Source organism: Crocuta crocuta, unplaced genomic scaffold (assembly GCF_008692635.1).
Source record: "Crocuta crocuta isolate KB4526 unplaced genomic scaffold, BGI_CrCroc_1.0 scaffold70, whole genome shotgun sequence".
In the NCBI taxonomy this organism is placed as follows: Eukaryota; Metazoa; Chordata; class Mammalia; order Carnivora; family Hyaenidae; genus Crocuta; species Crocuta crocuta.
The window spans coordinates 6,572,232-6,591,888 of NW_027528417.1; the positions used below are offsets into that span (position 1 = coordinate 6,572,232).

The 19,657-nt window shown below is 43.0% G+C and overlaps 1 protein-coding gene across 1 annotated transcript in view; it reads right to left on the bottom strand.

Moving 5' to 3' along the window:
* ULK4 (unc-51 like kinase 4) overlaps window positions 1-19,657 on the bottom strand; it is a 540,134-nt gene that overhangs the window by 98,209 nt on the left and 422,268 nt on the right. The window contains exon 34 of the mRNA XM_077754339.1: window positions 19,121-19,306. Coding sequence (XP_077610465.1) covers window positions 19,121-19,306 — 186 coding nt within the window. The remainder of the gene's footprint in view (window positions 1-19,120; window positions 19,307-19,657) is intronic.

Genomic DNA, 19,657 nt, shown 5'->3' on the forward strand with positions numbered 1-19,657 from the left:
GCAGGGAGAAGGAGCCTTGTTCAGTGAGGCTCGCAAGGGAGGCCTCTCTGTCCTGGTCACACTTGAGTAAAGTCCTGAAAGAAGAGGTAAAGCTCTGTGGGTGTGGGGAGGAATCTTCCAGAAAGAGGGTACAGCACATACACAGGCCTTGAGGTACAAGCAAGCCTGGAAAGTCTGAGTGGGGTGTGTGTCTGGATGGATGGAAGCAAGAAGAGAAGCAGCAGGATGGATGATGAGACGGGCGGGGGTGGAGGCCAACTTGCTAGAGCCTCGTAGATTTTGCTCTGAGGAGAGCAGTGATCTCACTTCGGGTTTAAAGGGATTATCCTGGCTGCCATGTTGAGAACAGACGGTGAGGCAGGGTGGGGACCGGGAAGTCGGAGGAACAACGTTCAGCCAAGTGATGGTACGGAGCAGGCCGATGCCATCAGACTTCAGTTCAGGGGCTTGAAGGAGCAAATACAGAGGTGACAGGAGAGGCAAGGGGAACCAGCAGACCTCCCTGAGGAGCAGACGCAGATGGAGCAGGGCAACGTGGGAGGAGAGAGTGTCCCGAAGGTGAGAGCCAACACTGTGCCCCTTGGTGAGGCCAAGTAAAAGGCAGGCTAGGGACTCCTGGTCACCAGGTACTTCAGGGAGGGCCACCTGGTGGGAGTGAAAGCCTCACTACCTGGAACCCAAGGGGTTTTGTTTGGAGAGAGAACAGAGAAATGGGGCATCCAGGCAGGGATGCGGGTGAAGAGAAGTTGTTTTCTCCTTTCTAAGGTGGGTGATGCAACAGCGTGCTATGATCTGATAGGAAGGACACAGCTAAGGGGACCATGATGATGTAGGGGACAGAAAGGGGAAATGTCAGAGCAACATCCTCAAGGAAGAGGGAAGAGATGGGTCTGGGGTAGGAGCAGAGGGCAGGAGGTGAGTGGTGCAGACGCAGGGAGGCGGCCATGTTGGGGCAGGGGCTCGAGGCAGTTAAATCCTGATGGCCCCTATTTTCTCAGAGGAATATGAAGAAAAGGGATGAGTTGAGAGAGAAGACGTGGGAAAGTAATGGGTCTGGATATCTTTTAAAAGATTTTAAATAGAAAAGAGTGAACTTAGACTTGATTGAGAGAAAACTGGTTTGATGAGATAAAATTCAGGAAAAAATATGCAAAATGACAAAAGTGTTCATTTCTTTTCTTGCCGTTTGCCAGGTGCTCTCGAACACAAACTCCTCACTTTCCCGGGTCAGGACTCACATGGGCCATTCCTTGCAGAGGCAAAAGATTGAATCCACCAGAATGTGCTGCACATCCCCCATAAAACCACTTATAAGCTCAAAAGCTACACTGTTGGAAGTGCATCATTATTTGGGCATTATTTTATATCACAACATTTACCTTAAGTTTTTGTAACCTAGCATGACTCACTAGGACATTTTTTCAAAGCGACACCTTATTGGGTGTGGTCACATGAGTGTTTACTATTCTGTTCTCTGCACACTTCTGTGAACATGTAATATTAATGATATAAAATGTAGCCCCTTACTCAAATTTTGATATAATGGATGTGCATTAAGTGCAAGTTTCTGCTGTAAAATCTTTAAAGGTGGATTCTAACGCCTTAGTGTTGTTTCCAAGGAAGGTGGCTGTTTTGTGGATTTATGTCATGATGTAGAAAGAACATCATTTATGTCATGATGTTGTAAAGCGACAACAAAATAATCCAAGAAGCCTATGCTTGGTGGTCTGCTGTTCATAATATCATGCGGGTCACTGAATATTGAGAAAGGAGTTCAAAACAGTCAAGCAAAGACTAATTTGGGTTTAGAAGAGTTCTGCTGATAAGCAGCTCTTACAGCAGTCTGGTTTCCTGGGACATCTTTAATTAGATGCCTCCATTAACCAGGATAACCCACTTCTCAGCCATGAGACAGATAGGGCTAAGCTTAAGAAAGACAGTTGAGACTAGCAAACCCATTTCAGGGGTGGCCTGAAGACTGGCGTAGACGTGTGGATTGACCAACATGAGAAATGCAAACCCTAACAGTACTGCCCACGTGTATACAGAAAGTACCTAGGTATGACGGCACCAAATTATTTGGGGATTTGTTTTTTTGAGAAAAGACAACTTTAAGGGAGAAGACAGAATGTATAACTCAATTAGAGATTCACACATTTGGGTGATTGAAAGCACACATCAGTTAGGAACATTCAAATTTGCAACAGATTTGTCCTTCCTTTTTCCCAATTAAAAAAAAAACTGGGATAAAATACACATATAATTTACCATCTTCACCATTTTCGGTGCACAATTTCCTCCTTATCTGCAGTAAATATTATGGCATAGACTAGTCATGATGATGATGGTTAAAGACGTTAAGGTAAAATATATGGGTTCAAATCTTGGATCTACCCCTTACTCACCTGGCCTCCTGTGCTTCAGTGTTCTCAACTGGGAAAACTGGAGGTATTAATATCTATCCCCACAGGGTTGCTCTAATATTGTCCAGGTCAATGACTCAGTCTGGCGGCAGCCCAGAGAAAGCACTCAACACATGGTGACTTTTACATCATTATTAAGAGAGCGGTCACAATTGTAACTTTGCAGAAAATTGTTTCCCAGTCTTTAGAGTTATCTGATTAACAGTGGGCAACAATAACTGGAATTCTCTGCACTTAGCAGCAGAGAACATTCTAGATTTACAATGGCTCAGAAGCTCAGGAGATCCAGGAACCCTACCCTGGATGCACTGTTCCTGAAAAGTTTTTGTGTGATGACACAGTCTCCAGTGGCATTTGCTGCAGCCATGGCCCAGACATGCCTTCTGGCCGCCCTCCGGCCTTCAGAGTGGGAGAGGAGGCAGCAAGCCTGTGCACCACTGCACCGTGGACCCTCGAAGCCGTGCTGCCTGTCCTGAGGGTGCCCAAGGGCCACCGGTGAGACTCAGACCACAGGCTCCAGCTCTCAGTGGTCATGCAATTAAGCCTAACAAGACGCAAGGAGCTCTCGGCGAGGCACATAGAGATGCCCACAGTAATTGGCTGCAGGCCTCTGGTTCCCCAGGGGCTAAGGATTCTGTGTTGGCAGCAGCGAAGGGCCAATCAAGGGTCAAGGCCTTGAGGGAGGCCAGATGGGATCACCTGGCTTCATGCATAAGTCATGAACAGCTCTGCTGACGCCTCTGAGATCCCCTGAGCGAGACTCAGTGAGGCCAATACCTGGTTTGGGGAAACAGACAACAGAGGTGTTCTCTGTGCCGTGAGACTGCTGCTGGCCCAGGGTTGCTTCGCCACATCTGATTGTGACTGCAATAAAACTGACTTCAGAGCTCTGGGTCCTTGCAGAAGCGAGCAATAAAACGATATGCATTATGCAGTGTGCGTTCTGGTTCAGCCGTCTCTGAAGCCCTCAGCAGAAGGTGTGGATCACAGACAGGAAGGATGTGCCTTCTCAAACAGCAACAGCATTAACTGAGGAAATAAGCAGGATGGAAGTCTATAGCCTGGCAGGGACAGGTCCTGGGGTCCTGGGTATTTGCGAAAACACCTACCATTTCCTGTGCACATGCACGCGCATGTATGTCTCTTATTGATGGCTTTGTCTGTGCTATGATAGACCATGTACTGCGCTATGATAAAACCCTTTGCACAACTATCTCCTGTAATCCTTACAGAAGGGCTCCACCACGTATATACTCACATCTGAGATGTTAAATGACTTGTGCAAGGACACCCATCATTTAAAAGACAGAGAGGTCTGAACCTGCTTATCTGTGTCCAAGTGTCTTCTCCCAATCCAGTCACTGGCGGCAATCAAAAGAGCTCACTCAGTTCCCCTCTCCCCATCTCCACTGCCTGGCCTCTGCCCCCCGAACTGATCGATCAGCAACAGTATTGGCTCTTTGCCCTCCACCAGCCCCTGAGCTGGGCCCTTCATCCACGTTACTGCATTATTAATGAGTTAGTAGGTGGATATTATCATTTTAGCAGATAAGAAAACTCCTGTACCTTCTGGTAGCCTGTTTCACGGGTTTATTGAATCAATATTCTCTCCCTGGTATTTCCCTTCTAGTGCTGCTCAAAATCTCTCCCCTTGTGAATTCTTTACTCGTTAAACTAGCTTTTAGAAACAGAAACCATAAACAGTTATGTCAACTTTGGAAGGTTATGATCGTGTTCAAATATACGAAAAATGAACATAAGAGAGAAAAAGATGACCAAAAGTAGATGTTAGCAGGAATAAATGGACAGACACAATTAGGGTCTCAGGTGTCTTCCTTGCACACACAGCTGTGAAAGCGTATGGAACCTGCCTTGAGACGACGGGGCTCTGAAAAGGGACCTCTCAGACCAGATCTTTTGTACAGCGCCAATAACCACCCACTCTGGGTTTTCAGAAGCAGCCTCTAGAGAGGTGTTTTCCTTTGCCTTTTTCTTTTTTAAGTAGTAGTATTCAAAGAGCATGCCCATGAACCGCCTGGGGGATCTGCTGATGTGCAGTTCTGATTCAGTAGGCAGTGTGGACCTGGGACTCTGCACTACCACATCCTATAAAGCTGCTGCAGGTCTGGGGCCACATTTTGAGCAGTGAGGGGCTGGAGCTCCAGTTAGCAACGTCACTCCATCAAACTAGCTCTGGGATGGCACTATTTCAGCATGTTCACTACACACAGGATTCGGAATCCAGCATCTGGTCTGGAAATCTAGCTGTCTTTCCTGGGGTGCGCCATGGGTGAGTGCCTCTTCATATCACAGTAAACAGTAACACTTGCCTTGTTTAAGAGAAAGAAGAAAGGAATAAATAAAATTTGACAATATATGGCACCGGCCCTCACGACCTTGAACTCTGAGCCTATGAAAGTTTGATGAAGCAAATTCAAAATACTCTCCAAGAGCTGGCAGATATTTTTCATGTCCTGATGTTTTTACAATTATGTGAGCATAACATAACATGTATTTGGGAAAAAAGACAACTAAGTATTTTGAAGTCTAGAAATTAACATAATATAAGAATAAAATTGATGATGGGGATGTTGACGTACCATTTCTGAATAGTTATGTCCCATGTCCATCATGCTGCTCACACTATCCCAATCGTCACAATGTTATGATAGAAACATTATTATTTCTATTCTTTATATTAGAAAACTGAGATCAGTGAAGATAAATTACTTGGCCAAGTTTCATCAAATAAAAGTGACACTTGAATCCAAAGCTGAATCCAAACCACCAAGCCTCTTCACCATCATGCTGACTGAGCACTCTTTCCGTGAGAATGCAGAGTGAGCACGTTGTCAAAGTTCAGACTTCACCCACCTCAGTGTAAAGAATGCTACATCCCAAAGCCACCTCAAATAACGACTTTTTATTTTTAAAAAAAAAATTTTTTTTTTTTAATGTTTTATTTATTTCTAGGAGAGAGAGAGACAGCGTGAGCAGGGGAGGGTCAGAGAGAGAGGGAGTCACAGACCGAAAGAGGCTCCAGGCTCTGAGCTGGCAGTCAGCACAGAGCCCGACGCGGGGCTCGAACCCACGAACCGCGAGATCATGACCTAAGTGAAAGTCGGACGCTTAACCGACTAAGCCACCCAGGTGCCCCAATAACGACTTTTTAAAAATAAGATTAGGACAACTGATGTTCTTGATTGAAGACACAGATCAAATTGGTTTAAATCAAATACTCCATATTGCAAAGTGAATCATTCAGGAACCATGTGGATAGACTCGCTATGTCAACAAAAGGTGATCTGTTAATCACACCTCTGAAGGGCTGCCCAGGGTAGATCTGCTAATCTAGGAAAGAGGACAGTCTCACAGCAGCACCATTGCAAAGGCCAGACATGCTCTTAAAGCAAACAGCAAGCAGCATTTGGGTATTAAAGGCAACCCACTTAGAGAGCCCTTGGGACCAGAAAAGGATCCCCAATCAAACGGCTCCTTGGCCTCACTATGAGTTCAATTCCTTTCTCTTTCTTTTCTTTTCTTTTTTCTTTTCTTTTTCTTTTCTTTTCTTTTTCCTTTTCTTTCTTTTCTTTCCTTCCTTCCTTCCTTCCTTCCCTTTCCTTTCCTTCCTTCCTTTTCTTTTCTTTCTTTCTTTCTTTCTTTCTTTCTTTCTTTCTTTCTTTCTTTCTTTCTTTCTTTCTTTTCTTTCTTTCTTTCTTTCTTTTTCTTTCCTTCTTTCTTTCCTTTCTCTCTTTCTCTCTCTCTCTCTCTTTCTTTCCTTTTTCTTGCTTGCTTGCTCTCTTTCTTTCAAGAGACCACATGCATGAGCAGGGGAGGAGCAGAGGGAGAGAGAGAGAGAGAGAGAGAGAGTCTTAAACTCCAGTGTGGAGGCTGACAAGGGGCTCCATCTCATGACTGTGAGATCATGACTGGAGCTATAATCAAGAGTCGAATGCTCAACCGACTGAGTAGCCCAGGTGCCCCCTCAATTCTATTCTTGAAATCCTATTAAGACTTACTTCAATGGAAGCCTAAGTGTCCATCAACAGATGAATGGATCAAGAAGATGTGGTTTATCTATACCATGGAATACTACATGGCAATGAGAAACAATGAAATCTGGCCATGTGTAGCAACATGGATGGACCTTGAGGGTGTTATGCTGAGCGAAATAAGTCAGGCAGAGAAGGACAAATATCATATGTTTGCACGTATAGGAGGATTAGGAGGAACTTGACGGAGGAACAAGGGGGAGAAGAAGGGCGGAAATGGTGGGGGAAAGGGAGAGAAGCAAACCATGAGAGACTCTTGAATGCTGACAAAAACTGAGGACTGATGGATGTGGGGGGGAGGGGGGATGGGCATGGAGGAGGACACTTGTGGGGATGAGCACTGAGTGTTATGTGGAAACTAATTTGACAATAAACTATTAAAAAAAAAAGAAAGACTTACTTCAATGGAAACACAACTAATGACAGTTGCTGGTAGCTCCCATTAGCTCAGCAAACAAAGGGGAGTAACTAGATTAAATACAATAGAAAGAGAGGTGCCTGGATGGCTCAGTCGGTTAAGTGTCCGACTTTCGCTTAGGTCATGGTCTCGCGGTTCATGGGTTCGAGCCCCGCGTCGGGCTCTGTGCTGACTGCCAGCTCAGAGCCTGGAGCCTGTTTCAGATTCTGTGTCTCCCTCTCTCTCTGACCCTCCCCTGCTCACGCTGTCTCTTTCTCTCTCAGAAATAAATAAAACATTAAAAAAATTAAAAAATACAATAGAGGGTGGGATGGCCTTTTATTTGCATATCATAGTTTTGGAAATGTGTGATAACTCCCTAGAAAATATGTACTTCCTAGAATAATATTATACATCTTATGTTTTAAATAGTGCGAAACAATCAGCATCTAGTCTAATAGATAAGTGAAATGCCCAAAACACCTATCTTTAGAAAATATGCCTGACCTACATACACATATATAGATACACGCACATACCTATTGTGTGTATATATACCTCCATAGGAGCACAATTTGCAAATAGATATATGTAAGTACACATACACACATATGCGTATACCCTATAAGCATTGCTCTCCTTTGGAAGATGTGGGGGAAATGACTACATACTACAATCGAGTGTTTGATCACTTTTCCCTATGCCAAGAGGGGTAATTAATTTGGGTGGATCACCAGACCTGTGGTGCTAGTATACTGGTCCCCTGAAAGGCTGCTGGATTTTCTGGCTCCATCTGCCACAATTCTTAACATTGCTCTCACTCTGTGTTCAGAAAGAACTCTTCAAGTTGGTTTTATAAATAATTCAGGTGGCTTTTCTCAGAGTTTATTCTGTTACTCAACCTCTCTACTGGGTTTTAAAATTCGAAAGTCATGTTTTGTTTTATGAATGCAATAATCTTTCAAGGCTTTATGAGGATACTAATTAAAATTTTTGGAAGAGTCTTGTTCCTTAGCATTTTTCTTCTGTAACCACTGGCTTTTCTGGTTCACCCATGGCCATTCCTTGGATATGGACTTTTTTCAAATGTCCAGTGATTCTTCCTTGTCTGCTCATATTCATAAATGCAGATCTATATGAGTGAGTACTGGTAGCCTGATGAGCCACCTCAGAACGTGTAAGATCTCACTTTCTGAGAGCAGTGGGCAGCCTTGCCATGGGAGAAATGAAGGAGAAATGAGGAGACTTAAATTCATTGGAGGAACAGGGTCAGAGGCTCTGGGGGGCCAAACCCAGAATTCAGTTACCCTGTGCCTACCACAGGGCACCTTGGGGAACTTCCTTACTGAGCAGGTCCAAGGATGGGCCAGGGCCTAGGCTCTGCCCACCCTCTGAGCCCCTGCTGCCTCAGAGCCTGGGATTCTTCCAGAGCTTCTCAGTAAACCTGCTTTTTTGCCTGCAGTGGTCTGAGGTCTCTTAAATTCCAAACACCCTTTCTGTTGAACTAAGTGGTCTTCTAGAAATGTCCCAAATTAGGTGTCTATTACTGATACTTTTCCTGGTTTTCATGAGATTGTGCACTTTTGCTTATTTATTTATTTAAAACAATTTTAATTATTATTATTCTTACTTTTACTTGTTTTTATACTTACATTGACCATTTTGATGTAATTTGTGGGAGCAATCAAGGTAAACACCTGAATTATTTTACCACCATGATTTAAAATCTCAAATCATTTAGAAATATGTCAATATATATATATGTCTGTGTGTTTATTAAATGTAGGTCCTTTGTGTCCAGAATCAAACAAAACATTAACCATGGTAATTATATGGGTTATAAGTTTAATAAAGGATGATGCTATTTTCTTCTTTTTGTTTTTTCTAAATTTTTAATGTTTATTTATTTTTTAGAGAGATAGAGACACAGAGTACAAGCAGGGTAGGGGCAGAGAGAGGGAGACACAGAATCCAAAGCAGGTTCCAGGCTCTGAGCTGTCAGCACAGAGCCTGATGTGGGGCTTGAACCCACAAACTATGAGATCATGACCTGAGCTGAAATCGGATGCTTAACCAACTGAGCCACCCAGGCGCCCCTTGTTTGTTTTTAAGTTTGTTTGTTTGTTTGTTTGTTTGTTTGAGAGAGAGAGAAAATAGGGGAAGGGCCAACAGAGAGGGAGAGAGAATCCCAAGCAGGATCTGCACTGATAGAACCATGAGATCATGACCTGAGTTGAAATCAAGAGTCAGCCACTCTGAGCCATCATGCATTTCCCTAAGTTCCTACAACAGCTATATATTTCCATTTTGTTTCTTTTGTTTTGTTTTGTTTTTGGGTGTTATAAATCTTTTTTTCTAAAAAGTTCACTTAACATAAAATTCCTCATTTTAAAAGTGTACAATGCAGTGGTTTTTGGTATATTCACAAAGGTGTGTAACCATCATCACAAAAAGTGTTGGATCACCTTCATCACCACCTCCTAAAATCCTGTATCTGTTAGCAGCCACTCTCATCCCCCCTTTCTTTCATGCCTCCATCAACCACCAATCCTTCTGTCCCTATAGGTTTGTCTGTTCTAGGGACATAAATAGAATCACCCACTATGTGGCATTCTGTGTCTGACAGTGATCTCCTGGAGACTCTGTTGTAGTGGGTGATAGTACTTCATTCCCTTTCAGGGCTGGATAATATGCCACTGTATGGATATACCACATTTTATTCACCCATTCATCAGTTGATGGACATTTAAGTTGTTTCTACTTTTTGGCCACCATCTGCAATCCTGCTATAAACTTCATATACAAACTGTCTATCCTTTAATAACATAAAAAATTCTGCTTTAGAAAAATTACAAGATATCTTTTCAAAGATAGTCAATATATTAAACTTTCCCCCTTGAAAATATGGTTTTACTAAAGTCTGAAAACCATTCCAATACCTGGTTAGAATAAATGCCTGGACAGAATAAATGAACTAGTAATAAGCAGACATTCTTGCATTAACTGGAAGGCAGATGATAGGCCTAATCTTCTTCTCAACACAGTGAAGGCACACACGTATGTTAACAACTGCTATGGTATTTTGTTTTTTAATGTTTATTTATCCTTGAAGGAGAGAGAGACAGAGCATTAGCAGGGGAAGAGCAGAGAGAGGAAGGGAGACACAGAATCCGAAGCAGGCTCCAGGCTCTGAGCTGTCAGCACAGAGTCTGATGCGGGGCTCAAACTCACAAACCTGTGAGATCATGACCTGAGCCAAAGTCAGATGCTTAACTGGGCCACCCAGGTGCCCCATATGGTATTTACGATCATTATTTCAGAACAGTAGATCTTCCTTTTCAGAATATCATCTTAGAGTCTATTTCATTCTGTCACATGCAACATTCATAAAACAATACTTGTGCATGGAATTAAAACCTTCCCAGATCAGGAGAAGAGAAAAAGAAAATCTGTTTTGCTGCCCACTCACAGAGCGCAACCTTTAGAAAGGGATTATTTTCCTTACATTTTCAACAGGGACTGGCAAAGAAAAGTATCTCATGTTATTACAGAGCCTGGAAATGTAATGACTTCCCGGTTGCTAAGCAACAGGGCAATGTTAAAGGCCCCAGTATCTGTGATCTGTAGGAACACTCTCAAATTTCATTAAAACCTGCTCATAACCATTACACAAAAGGTCCATGTGGAGTTTATAAACAGGCTTCAGCTCTTGACATAATCATGAAAGAAAAAAAAAAAAAGCAAGTGGCATCAAAACTTTTGTGGTACTTACAACTAAATATTTTGGAGATCCAACTAATAAAATCTACAATGTTTCTAGGAGCATTCATAGAAAGCAAATACTATCAGTTTATAGTAAATAAAAGTAGTTAGTATCTTAAAAAATTACATCGCGTGGAACTTTGAGTCTTTCTCTGAGGAAAGGATAAATGCATCTTAGGTATAAATCAGGAAGGGAGGCAAGGATAATTCGAAACGAGAGTCCCCATCATTATTCGCTTCAAGGAGGATCCTGAGAGTGGGAAAGAAAGACGCCACAGGAAATAGTTCTCAGGAACACTTTCAGAACAACTTCCTTCGGCAGTGGTGTTGGAAAAGCCAACCCCCGAGACAGAAAAGGTTACGGCAGGTCTCAGTAACAACCCCACAGGTGCCCCCGGGATGCTTGTGTGGGACTAAGACTAGGTCTTTCTGTACCGCACCTGGGGGCCACCTAGGCTCCTCAATCATCCCCCGAGTTCCTAGGGAGAAAGAGTAGAAGGAGAATGTGTCGTTTGCTCAGCCTTACTCATCAACCCTTCCAATCAAAATGTTAAAATACCAGAATAAACGTCCATGGACATCGATCAGGACGGTCATTTCTTATGATGGTTGACTTTCAAGGCAAATTCTTAAATGCAAACTATGACTGAATGTGGGATCATCACATTTACGAGGTTAAAAGGGCCATTACAGAGTGGCAGCGGGTTCTGGTTCCCTGACTATTTACTTTCAAAACCCCTGTCCCCAGGAACTCTGAATGAGCAGGGAAGCACACATCCCTGGGGCAGGAATACGTTCACTGATAAGTTGATGGGCGGTTTGCCGTCACACGCTCACACACCAAAGTGCTCAGCTGGGTGAGGCAAAATGTTTTTTCCTAGTCTGTAGAGTTGCAACACACAAACCAATTGCAAATAGAAAATTCAAATATTGCAAAGAGATATGGGATTTCATGACATCGTTGCCAGTGATGGTGGAAGAATCACACCCAAAGCCTTCGAAGAGTGAAGAACTGACAGCTAGAAAGACCGGATGATCACCAGCTGACGAAGGAGAACATATCTTCAGGCGTGGTGACAGAACAGGCATTTTAAAAGGGAATACTAATTTGAATAGCAATGGAAAATTGATGAAGACCTTAAGCAGTTTGGAAAAAAAAAAAGCCAGTCAAAGATGGTGCTGAGAAAGTTAAATGTGAAGTCTATTATAATGTGCCATCACTCAGGTGTGCTACGGTGAAAGATGGCCCACAAAAAAGTCCAAAGTCACTGGTAGAGCCCCTTGTGATGGAGGGAAGGGCCAGGCTACAGGCCGCCCTGGCAGGGCTCAGGTGGGAACTGAAAACTCAGAGCAACACCGGCCCTCTGCTGTCATGGGTGGAGCCCTCTCGGTGGGGTCACCTCTGTCCTGGCTGTAGTCAGGGGGACTCTGCAGGCTGTTCCTCACAGCCTCATCCATCCCATCTGCCTTGAACAGTCAGGGCAAATCTCACACATTTCATTCTAGTTTACATTGGTCACTAGGCAAAGCCCAGGTCTTCCCCTTCCCCTGGACTATCATACCCCAAAGGCTCTGTACAGACTTTTCTTGGGCTCCCGGCTCACTCCTCCTCTTGAACTTTGTGCACTGTGCCCTTCGGAGAGTCAACAGCAAAATCTCTTGTATCTTCAATCTCTTCCCAAAATATTCTTTTCACTTTGTTGCTCTAACTAAAACTAGGCTTTTCCCTCAGAATGCTGCCTCCCCTGAAGGGGTCTCTTACATCCCTTGAACCACTGGGCCTGGGGGTGGCTCCTTGGTTGCCATTCTCCATCCCGCCTCCCTTCCCCCCTTCTCCAGCTTTAAATCCAATGTCACCAGAGAATACCGTTGGCTACTCTTCCCTGTTGCAATTACTATAGATCACTTGGTCCCCAGCTCACTGTCCTTGTCCTCAACATCATTCCCGTCACAGCACTTGGCAATGTCAATGTCCAAAGAGAGGATCCTTCTAGTACTACTCAGTTCTTAGGCTTTCTGTCCAATGACCTTGGACCCCTTCACCCTTCAGACACTCACTACTGTGGTTTTACTCTAGACCTGGTCATTACTGTTAACTGTGACCTTCCAGAATCCACATGCAAACATCGCACATTCTGGTCACTGCCTCCCACCATTCTTCTCTCCAGTCTAGATCTCTCTTACTTGGAATTCCAGACCTATAGATCCAAGAGCCAACTAGACAATCCCACTTGGATGTCTGACAGGCAGCTCACATATAACATATCCAAAACTGAGCTCTTGAGTTCCCCTCTACCCCCAAAACAGCTCCCCTAGAGTTCTGGCCATCTAGAGCCTGGCATAGACCAAAACTGGAATCATCTTTGACTACTCTCTTTGTCTTGGCCTATATCCAATCTCTTGGCAAACACTCTTGGTTCTACTTTCAAGAACTGTCTAAAATATAAATATAATTTGTCTAAAATATCATGCAAGCCATGATCAGAACTCCCCTGGACTGCAGTAATCTCCTGACACCTCTTACCTCCGATCATTGTAACTATTCTCAACGCAACAACTGGGCCATCCTGGCTGCCTGCTCAAAACCCTCAGGATAAAGGCCAGTCTCCACAAAGGCTTAAGGGGCCTCAAGGACTCCCTCCCCCCACCACACCCCCTCCCCGTTATCCCCCTCACATCTTACATGTCTCCTCTTCACTCAGATGTCATCTCAGGAAGCTCTTCCCTGCTTACATCGACTCAAATTGCAAATGTCCTATTCTACTTATTTCTTTACTTATTTCTTATTACTTATTTCTTATCTACTTATTTCCTTAGGTAGTGTTTTACTACCTAAAATATAAGATAGCTGTATTTATAGCTACTCGGTTATCATCTCCTTCTCCCAGGAAGCTCCAGCAGAGTGGGAATTTTTGTCTGTGCTGCTCCCTGCTGCATCCTCAAGCCTTTAGAACTCCGTCTGCCATAGAGTAGGCACATAATATCTACTTAATATCTACTTGACTGGTTACTCTTAGTGAAGAACTTTCCTCCGTAGTGTTGCAAAATACTAGCTAGTAACTATAAGAATGCCTTTATAACATTGTCAAAAGACATAATCAATTCACTTTAATAAATTTTAGTTTTATTTGTCTGAGGTCAATCCCAATCACACATCCTATCATTATTTACCACAATTGTTAGGTGACTCGTTTACCTGAATTTACTTTAAGTGGTTATTTTTCCAGTATCACTTATTCTGGAACAAAAAGGAATTCCTGTGTTACAAAATAATAGGCCTAAACTTGGCCCAGTATTTCTGTTGATCAATTACTTACAAAAAAAAAAAAAAAGAAAGAAAGAAAAAAAAAAGGTCATAATGTACCTTTAAACTCAAGTTATCTAAAAGCTACAATTTAAAATAATCTCCCAGATATTTAAAATATCAGCTAAAAAACATGTTTTTAATCTTTAGCTTTTTCTATGATTATTTTAAAACTGAAAACCTGAAACCAAATTCTGGTTTTTTTGTTTGTTTGTTTTTTAAGTTTATTTATTTGAGACAGAGACACAGAATGAGTCGGGGAGCGGCAGAGGGAGAGAGACAGAGAGAATCCTAAGCAGGCTTCACACTGTCAGCACGGTGCCTGATATGGGGTTTAAACTCACAAACCAGGAGATCATGACCTGAACTGAAACCAGGAGTTGAACACTTAACCAACTCAACACTTAAGCCACTCAGACGTCCCTCTGTTTCTTTCTTATATACAGTGAATCACCTTGAAAACCATCTTTTTTTTTAAGGAAAGAAACATATTCCTATGAATATGTTCAAGCATGAACTGGGTATTACTAATACTCCTCTGACTATAATGTAGATATTAATAACTATTGTTTCCTTCAATGGATACAATTAATTTCTTAAAATTAATACAGATCATATAAAGAAAAATTATACGTAAAATATTTTAAAAATCAAAAAATTAGAAATATTAATGTAGGTGTTCATAAGGGAAGGGTCCAGAACAATTTTCTTTGCTGTCCACATCCACAAGGAAGTATTTTTCAAACATGTCCATCCTAATACTTAACATACTTTGAGTGCTCGTTATTTTGAGATGGTTTCGTTAAAAGCATGTCATTAAGGAAATCCCACATAACCAAGATCGGCAGCATTTTGCACATGGCAACAGCTGCACAGTGGGGTTGATGATGGTCAGAAAGATCACTGAAAATCAGGAAAACGCCAGAGTGAGTCATAATCACTATAATTTGAACCAGATAATAAGTCCCTATAAATGGGAATATTCCAGGTTTGAATTAATAAGTGATCACTCAGAGTAAGCTGCTTCCTTTTTTTGTTTCTTTTTCCTTAGTTTTTCCTCCTTGGTTGTTAGAGGAGGTAGAATATAGAGCAATTCTAAAGGCTCTTAGCTTTTTATTTACCGTTTATACAGGGTGCATTGCCCGGGGATTAATATTGTGAAGGAAGTAGCATTTTGAGCAGGTCTTCCCTCATTTTGAGGGATGTTCTATCTGTTGCCAAGGACAACAGGTCAGTCCTTCCCATGCTTCAAATGTTCCCTCTCTCATGCTTATAAATACCTATTTCTTTTGCTCTATGAACATTATCCCATTTATATAGTTTTTAGTCTTTGGTTTAAACAGTTGTGAGGAATACAGATATTCACACAGCGCCAGCGTATCTCTCTGAGGACTGCTTTGTAATTGCAATGGGAAACATAGCTGCAAGATGGAGAGATGTGGCAGACAGCCCTTCAGCAGGCAGTCAAACTCAGCCCCAGAATGGGCAGCCCGGCATCACATACTTCTTACAGGGCACATCATAAGGGACCATTGCCAGGGAGATATTCCAACCAAAAAATGTCATGAAGAAACTCACAGGTTCCAGAATGTTGGATGTTCTACCAGTCAACAGACTCGAACACTTAAAAAAGTCAATTTCATAGGGGAAAAAAACAAAAACCAAAAGACTCTTCTAGAAAAAAAGAGACTAAGGGGCGCCTGGCTCAGTTGGAAGAGCACGCAACTCTTGATCTCAAGGTTGTCACCTCTGCTATGCCAGGTAGACAGGTGGCCAGGTGACAGGAGTTAGACACATCAGGCAGGCCTCAACCACCCTCCCATGGATCCCCTCTCTGCTTTCATAAAGTAGTCAACAGTCTATGCTTAAGCCGGTTTTATAGAACAAGTCTGTGGCAGTTTATATGTAGTCAATATTCTGGGTGTTGAAATAAACTCACTTTAATTAAGAGACAAGTTGCTAATCTATAATCATTAGCCTGGGAAAACTCCCATTGACATCAGGTTTAAGAGACAGGGAAACATCGGAGTGGCCTGAAGGAGTCCATCATATTTTTAAAGTGAGAGCACCAAGTATAGTTATAAAACCTCCCTGCTTTCTGGTAAATTGCAATAGATAATTAAATCCTTGGGTTTATTCAACATCTTCCGGATGTTCTAAATACAGCCTAAATAAGGAAGAGTACCCCAGGGGCAGAACATACCCCAACTTCATTAGCACGAATTAAACATTCCATATCTTGAATCGGTTATTGGAAATTGTGGTTTTAGAAAGTAATTGCCACCAGCTTGGGACTATAAATAGATATTTCAAGAAGTCAGTCCTTTTGTGGGAATTGCACGGAGGGATCTGCCACATGATTCCCCGGGACAGCTCTCTGAAGACCGTGGTTTACCTGTGGCTGACATGCTCGTTGCCTGGCCTTGTGAATGACAGGGCCACATGCATTTTGGTGGTCACCCTCTCCGGAAGAATCCAGCAAGCTCACTTGGGAAAGGAGGGTACGCCTCTATCAGGGCTTACAGAGTGACAGCCCCACAGCACAGGGAAGTGTTCCAAGAGGGAGTGATTATCCTTTGAGGAAGGTCTTTGGGAGCTCCTTTCCCCTCCGAACTTCTGACAGTCAGGAGGCTGCACCAGTCAAGCATCTTCGATCCAAATGCTAACACTGGGCAATAACCCGAGAATGATCCACGCTTCTCTATCAAATCTGGTTCCTTCGGTACTGTGAGGTGAGGTGAGCCTGAGAGACCGGCCTCTGTGAAGCCACAGGAAATCTTTGCTTACAATCCTGTTGAGATCCTGTCCTCTACACATCCGCCTATACAACCTTATCCACTCCTCAGAAACATGGCAGGGATGCCGTGGAGGAGACGAACATCAGGCTTTGGGCTAACTAAATACCTTTTGAGGTCCCTCTCAGTCTGACCCGCGCACCTAAAAAGCACTAAAATGAGCTCACCATACACCCTGAACAGCAAAAGCGAACAAGCAGAGATTTTATAGACACATGTTACTCAGCTCATTGGATGCTTATCAAATACCTATTACATGCCAGCTATCATGATAAAGCTTTATTTCCCAGTACAGATCACTGGAATTCAGTTAGATGCTTCCACTGCCCTTTTGTTTCAGAGGACAGAATTTCCGAATTCCAAAAAGTAGTGTCCAAACTCCAAAGGCTACTAAAATCTCTCCTGGAACTGTCTGGTCTTTCCTGGCTGGTCTTTTCTTATGCCTCCCATTCTAACCTCGTACATTTCAGACTCTGTGGCTCCACATGGGCTTCTTTCTTTCCTTGTGTGGACAACCAACACAGTCCTCTACATTCAGCTCAAATGTCATGTCCTTGTCAACTTCATCCTAAAGGGACTGTCTCTGTGGAACGTGGCTGCCCTCTCCACTGAGGCACAGACTGCATTGCAATGAAGCTGGGTGTTTTTCTCTCTCTCCAGTTAAAGACCCTTGAGAATAGGGAGCAGGGAGATCATGTTTTACTATTTGAGTATCCTCAGTGCCCTGCCTGCGCATAGGAAGAATTCAATTACTTATTTTTCCATGAATGGAAATATAAATCTCTCAGGTGCTTTCTAGATCAAAAGTTGGTCAGAGTCAACTTGATGCCCGCCCACACAGTCCATGCCAGTACCGGGCAGAGCTGCAGGAGGGAGGCTGGGAAAGGGCACGGGCGAGGAGCAATCCAACTTGGGCTGATATCAGCTCTACCATCTCCTAGTTGGTGGCCGTGGGGACATTATTACTCAAGTTCTCTGAGTCTTAGTTTTTAACCTGCAAAACGGGAGTGATCCCTGGAGCTGACCTCTAGGGCTTCTGTTAAACTAAACAATGCACGGAAAGTTCTTAACACAGGGATTAGCACAGAACTATTAACGTCTGCTGAGAACCCCTTATGGGTCAGACACTGTAACATGATGAAGATACAATGGTGAACAAGACCATATCACTACCCTGGTAATATGCAGATGAGAACAGAAAGTACGCCAGCAGTCAGAAAAATGGCTGCCACAGAGGTAAGGACAGGCAGCAGCAGGGCGGACAGGAGGAAGGACTAAATCAGTCCCTGAGTGGGTGCTAGGGATCATACCATTCTGAGTAATCTTCTGCCATTTCTCTCTGAATATACTGAACTCAGTTTCAATAGAACTGAGTTTCAGGATAGGCAAGTTCCAGGCCCCAGCTAAGCTGAACGGGCCCCAGAATCCATGAGTGTGTTTTGCGCAACTTGAACCCAGCAAGGGTGATTTAGAAAGCTTTAGGAGGTTTTAAAACATGCACCATGAATGGCTGGCCTGAAACATTGTGGGCATTCTTGAAAAGGTAAATCAGAGACATCAGGGTGAGAGCGACGTATAGGGGTTTCCTCCATGAAGACAGTGAAACAGTGAAACTTGGGTACTCTTAGGGCTGTTCAGGCTGTTTTTCTTGTTAGGAAAAGAGTCATCATAATTCCAACCCAGAACATTTTCATATCTCACTTTCTAAATGAAAAGCCAGAAAACTCCAGGTAAAGTTTCCACGGTTACTCAGAGGAAAGGCTGACCCCAGCACGGCTGCAGCAGAAAGGCAGAACATGAACCTGGAATATCATGCTAAGAGGGAAAGTGCACAACGGAGTGCCCAGAAAGAAACCCACACTTACGTGGTCAGCTAACCCACAACATACGACATAGGAAAAGATGGTTTCTTCAGTGCATGGTGCTCAGAAAACTGGGCAGCTACATGCAAAGGAATGCAACTGGACTACTTTCTTACACCACACACAAAAATAAACTCAAAACGGATTAAAGACCTAAATGTGAGACCTGAAACCATAAAAGTCTTAGAAGAGAGAAAAATGGCTGCCACAGAAGTAAGGACAAGGATTTCTTGGTTTTGATTACTGTGGTTAAAAGAACATTCATTTTGTTAGAAAATGTATAGTTAATGCCTTAAGGGGTGAGAAGGCACGATGTCTCTAACTCATTCTTCAATAGCTCAGACAACAATATATTTGTATATGCAGACAGACAGGCAAAATGTGACCAATGTTAACAAGAGGTGACCGCAGAGCATGGTAAGTGGGAATTCTTTTACTGAAATTAGGTCCAAGAAAATGACTACCGTCTCCCATCGGATGTCACTGCAGCCACCCACCCTGGCCCCAGGATCTGTGTGGACTCACCATTCTTCGGAGAATCTTCAACAGAAGCTTCTGCTCTTTTGGGTCCTCCTTAGATGTCAGTAAATCAGCAAAGTTCTCTGCATTTTCAGGGGACAGGCTGTCCGGGTTTTCCCCTCCATATAGCTGAACCAGTATAGACAGACACTTGGATGAAACTTCAAAAATCTCAGGATCCTCGTTTGGAAGCTGCAAATTAACCAAGAGGACATGCCAGTTAATCAAAGTAAGTGGTATTCCTCAAGAAACACAGGATATTTTGGCTTCATTGGGAGAACTGATTGAGAGAATCAGTCTAAGTGAGTATAAAGATTGACTAAATGTTTTTTTTTTTTTCAGTAACTTTTTCAAAATGCATATAGTAACTCAAGGCTAATAGCACAAAATCAGAAGTCTCAGAGCCCTCTCATTAAACCATAGTAAAGATAGCCTGTAACAAGCAGAAGACCAACACATATTTTATATGCATTCCTAATATGTGAATATACACAGACAGGTCTGTGTGTCCATAGAAATGGAAACAGCTTGAATTTTCACAAG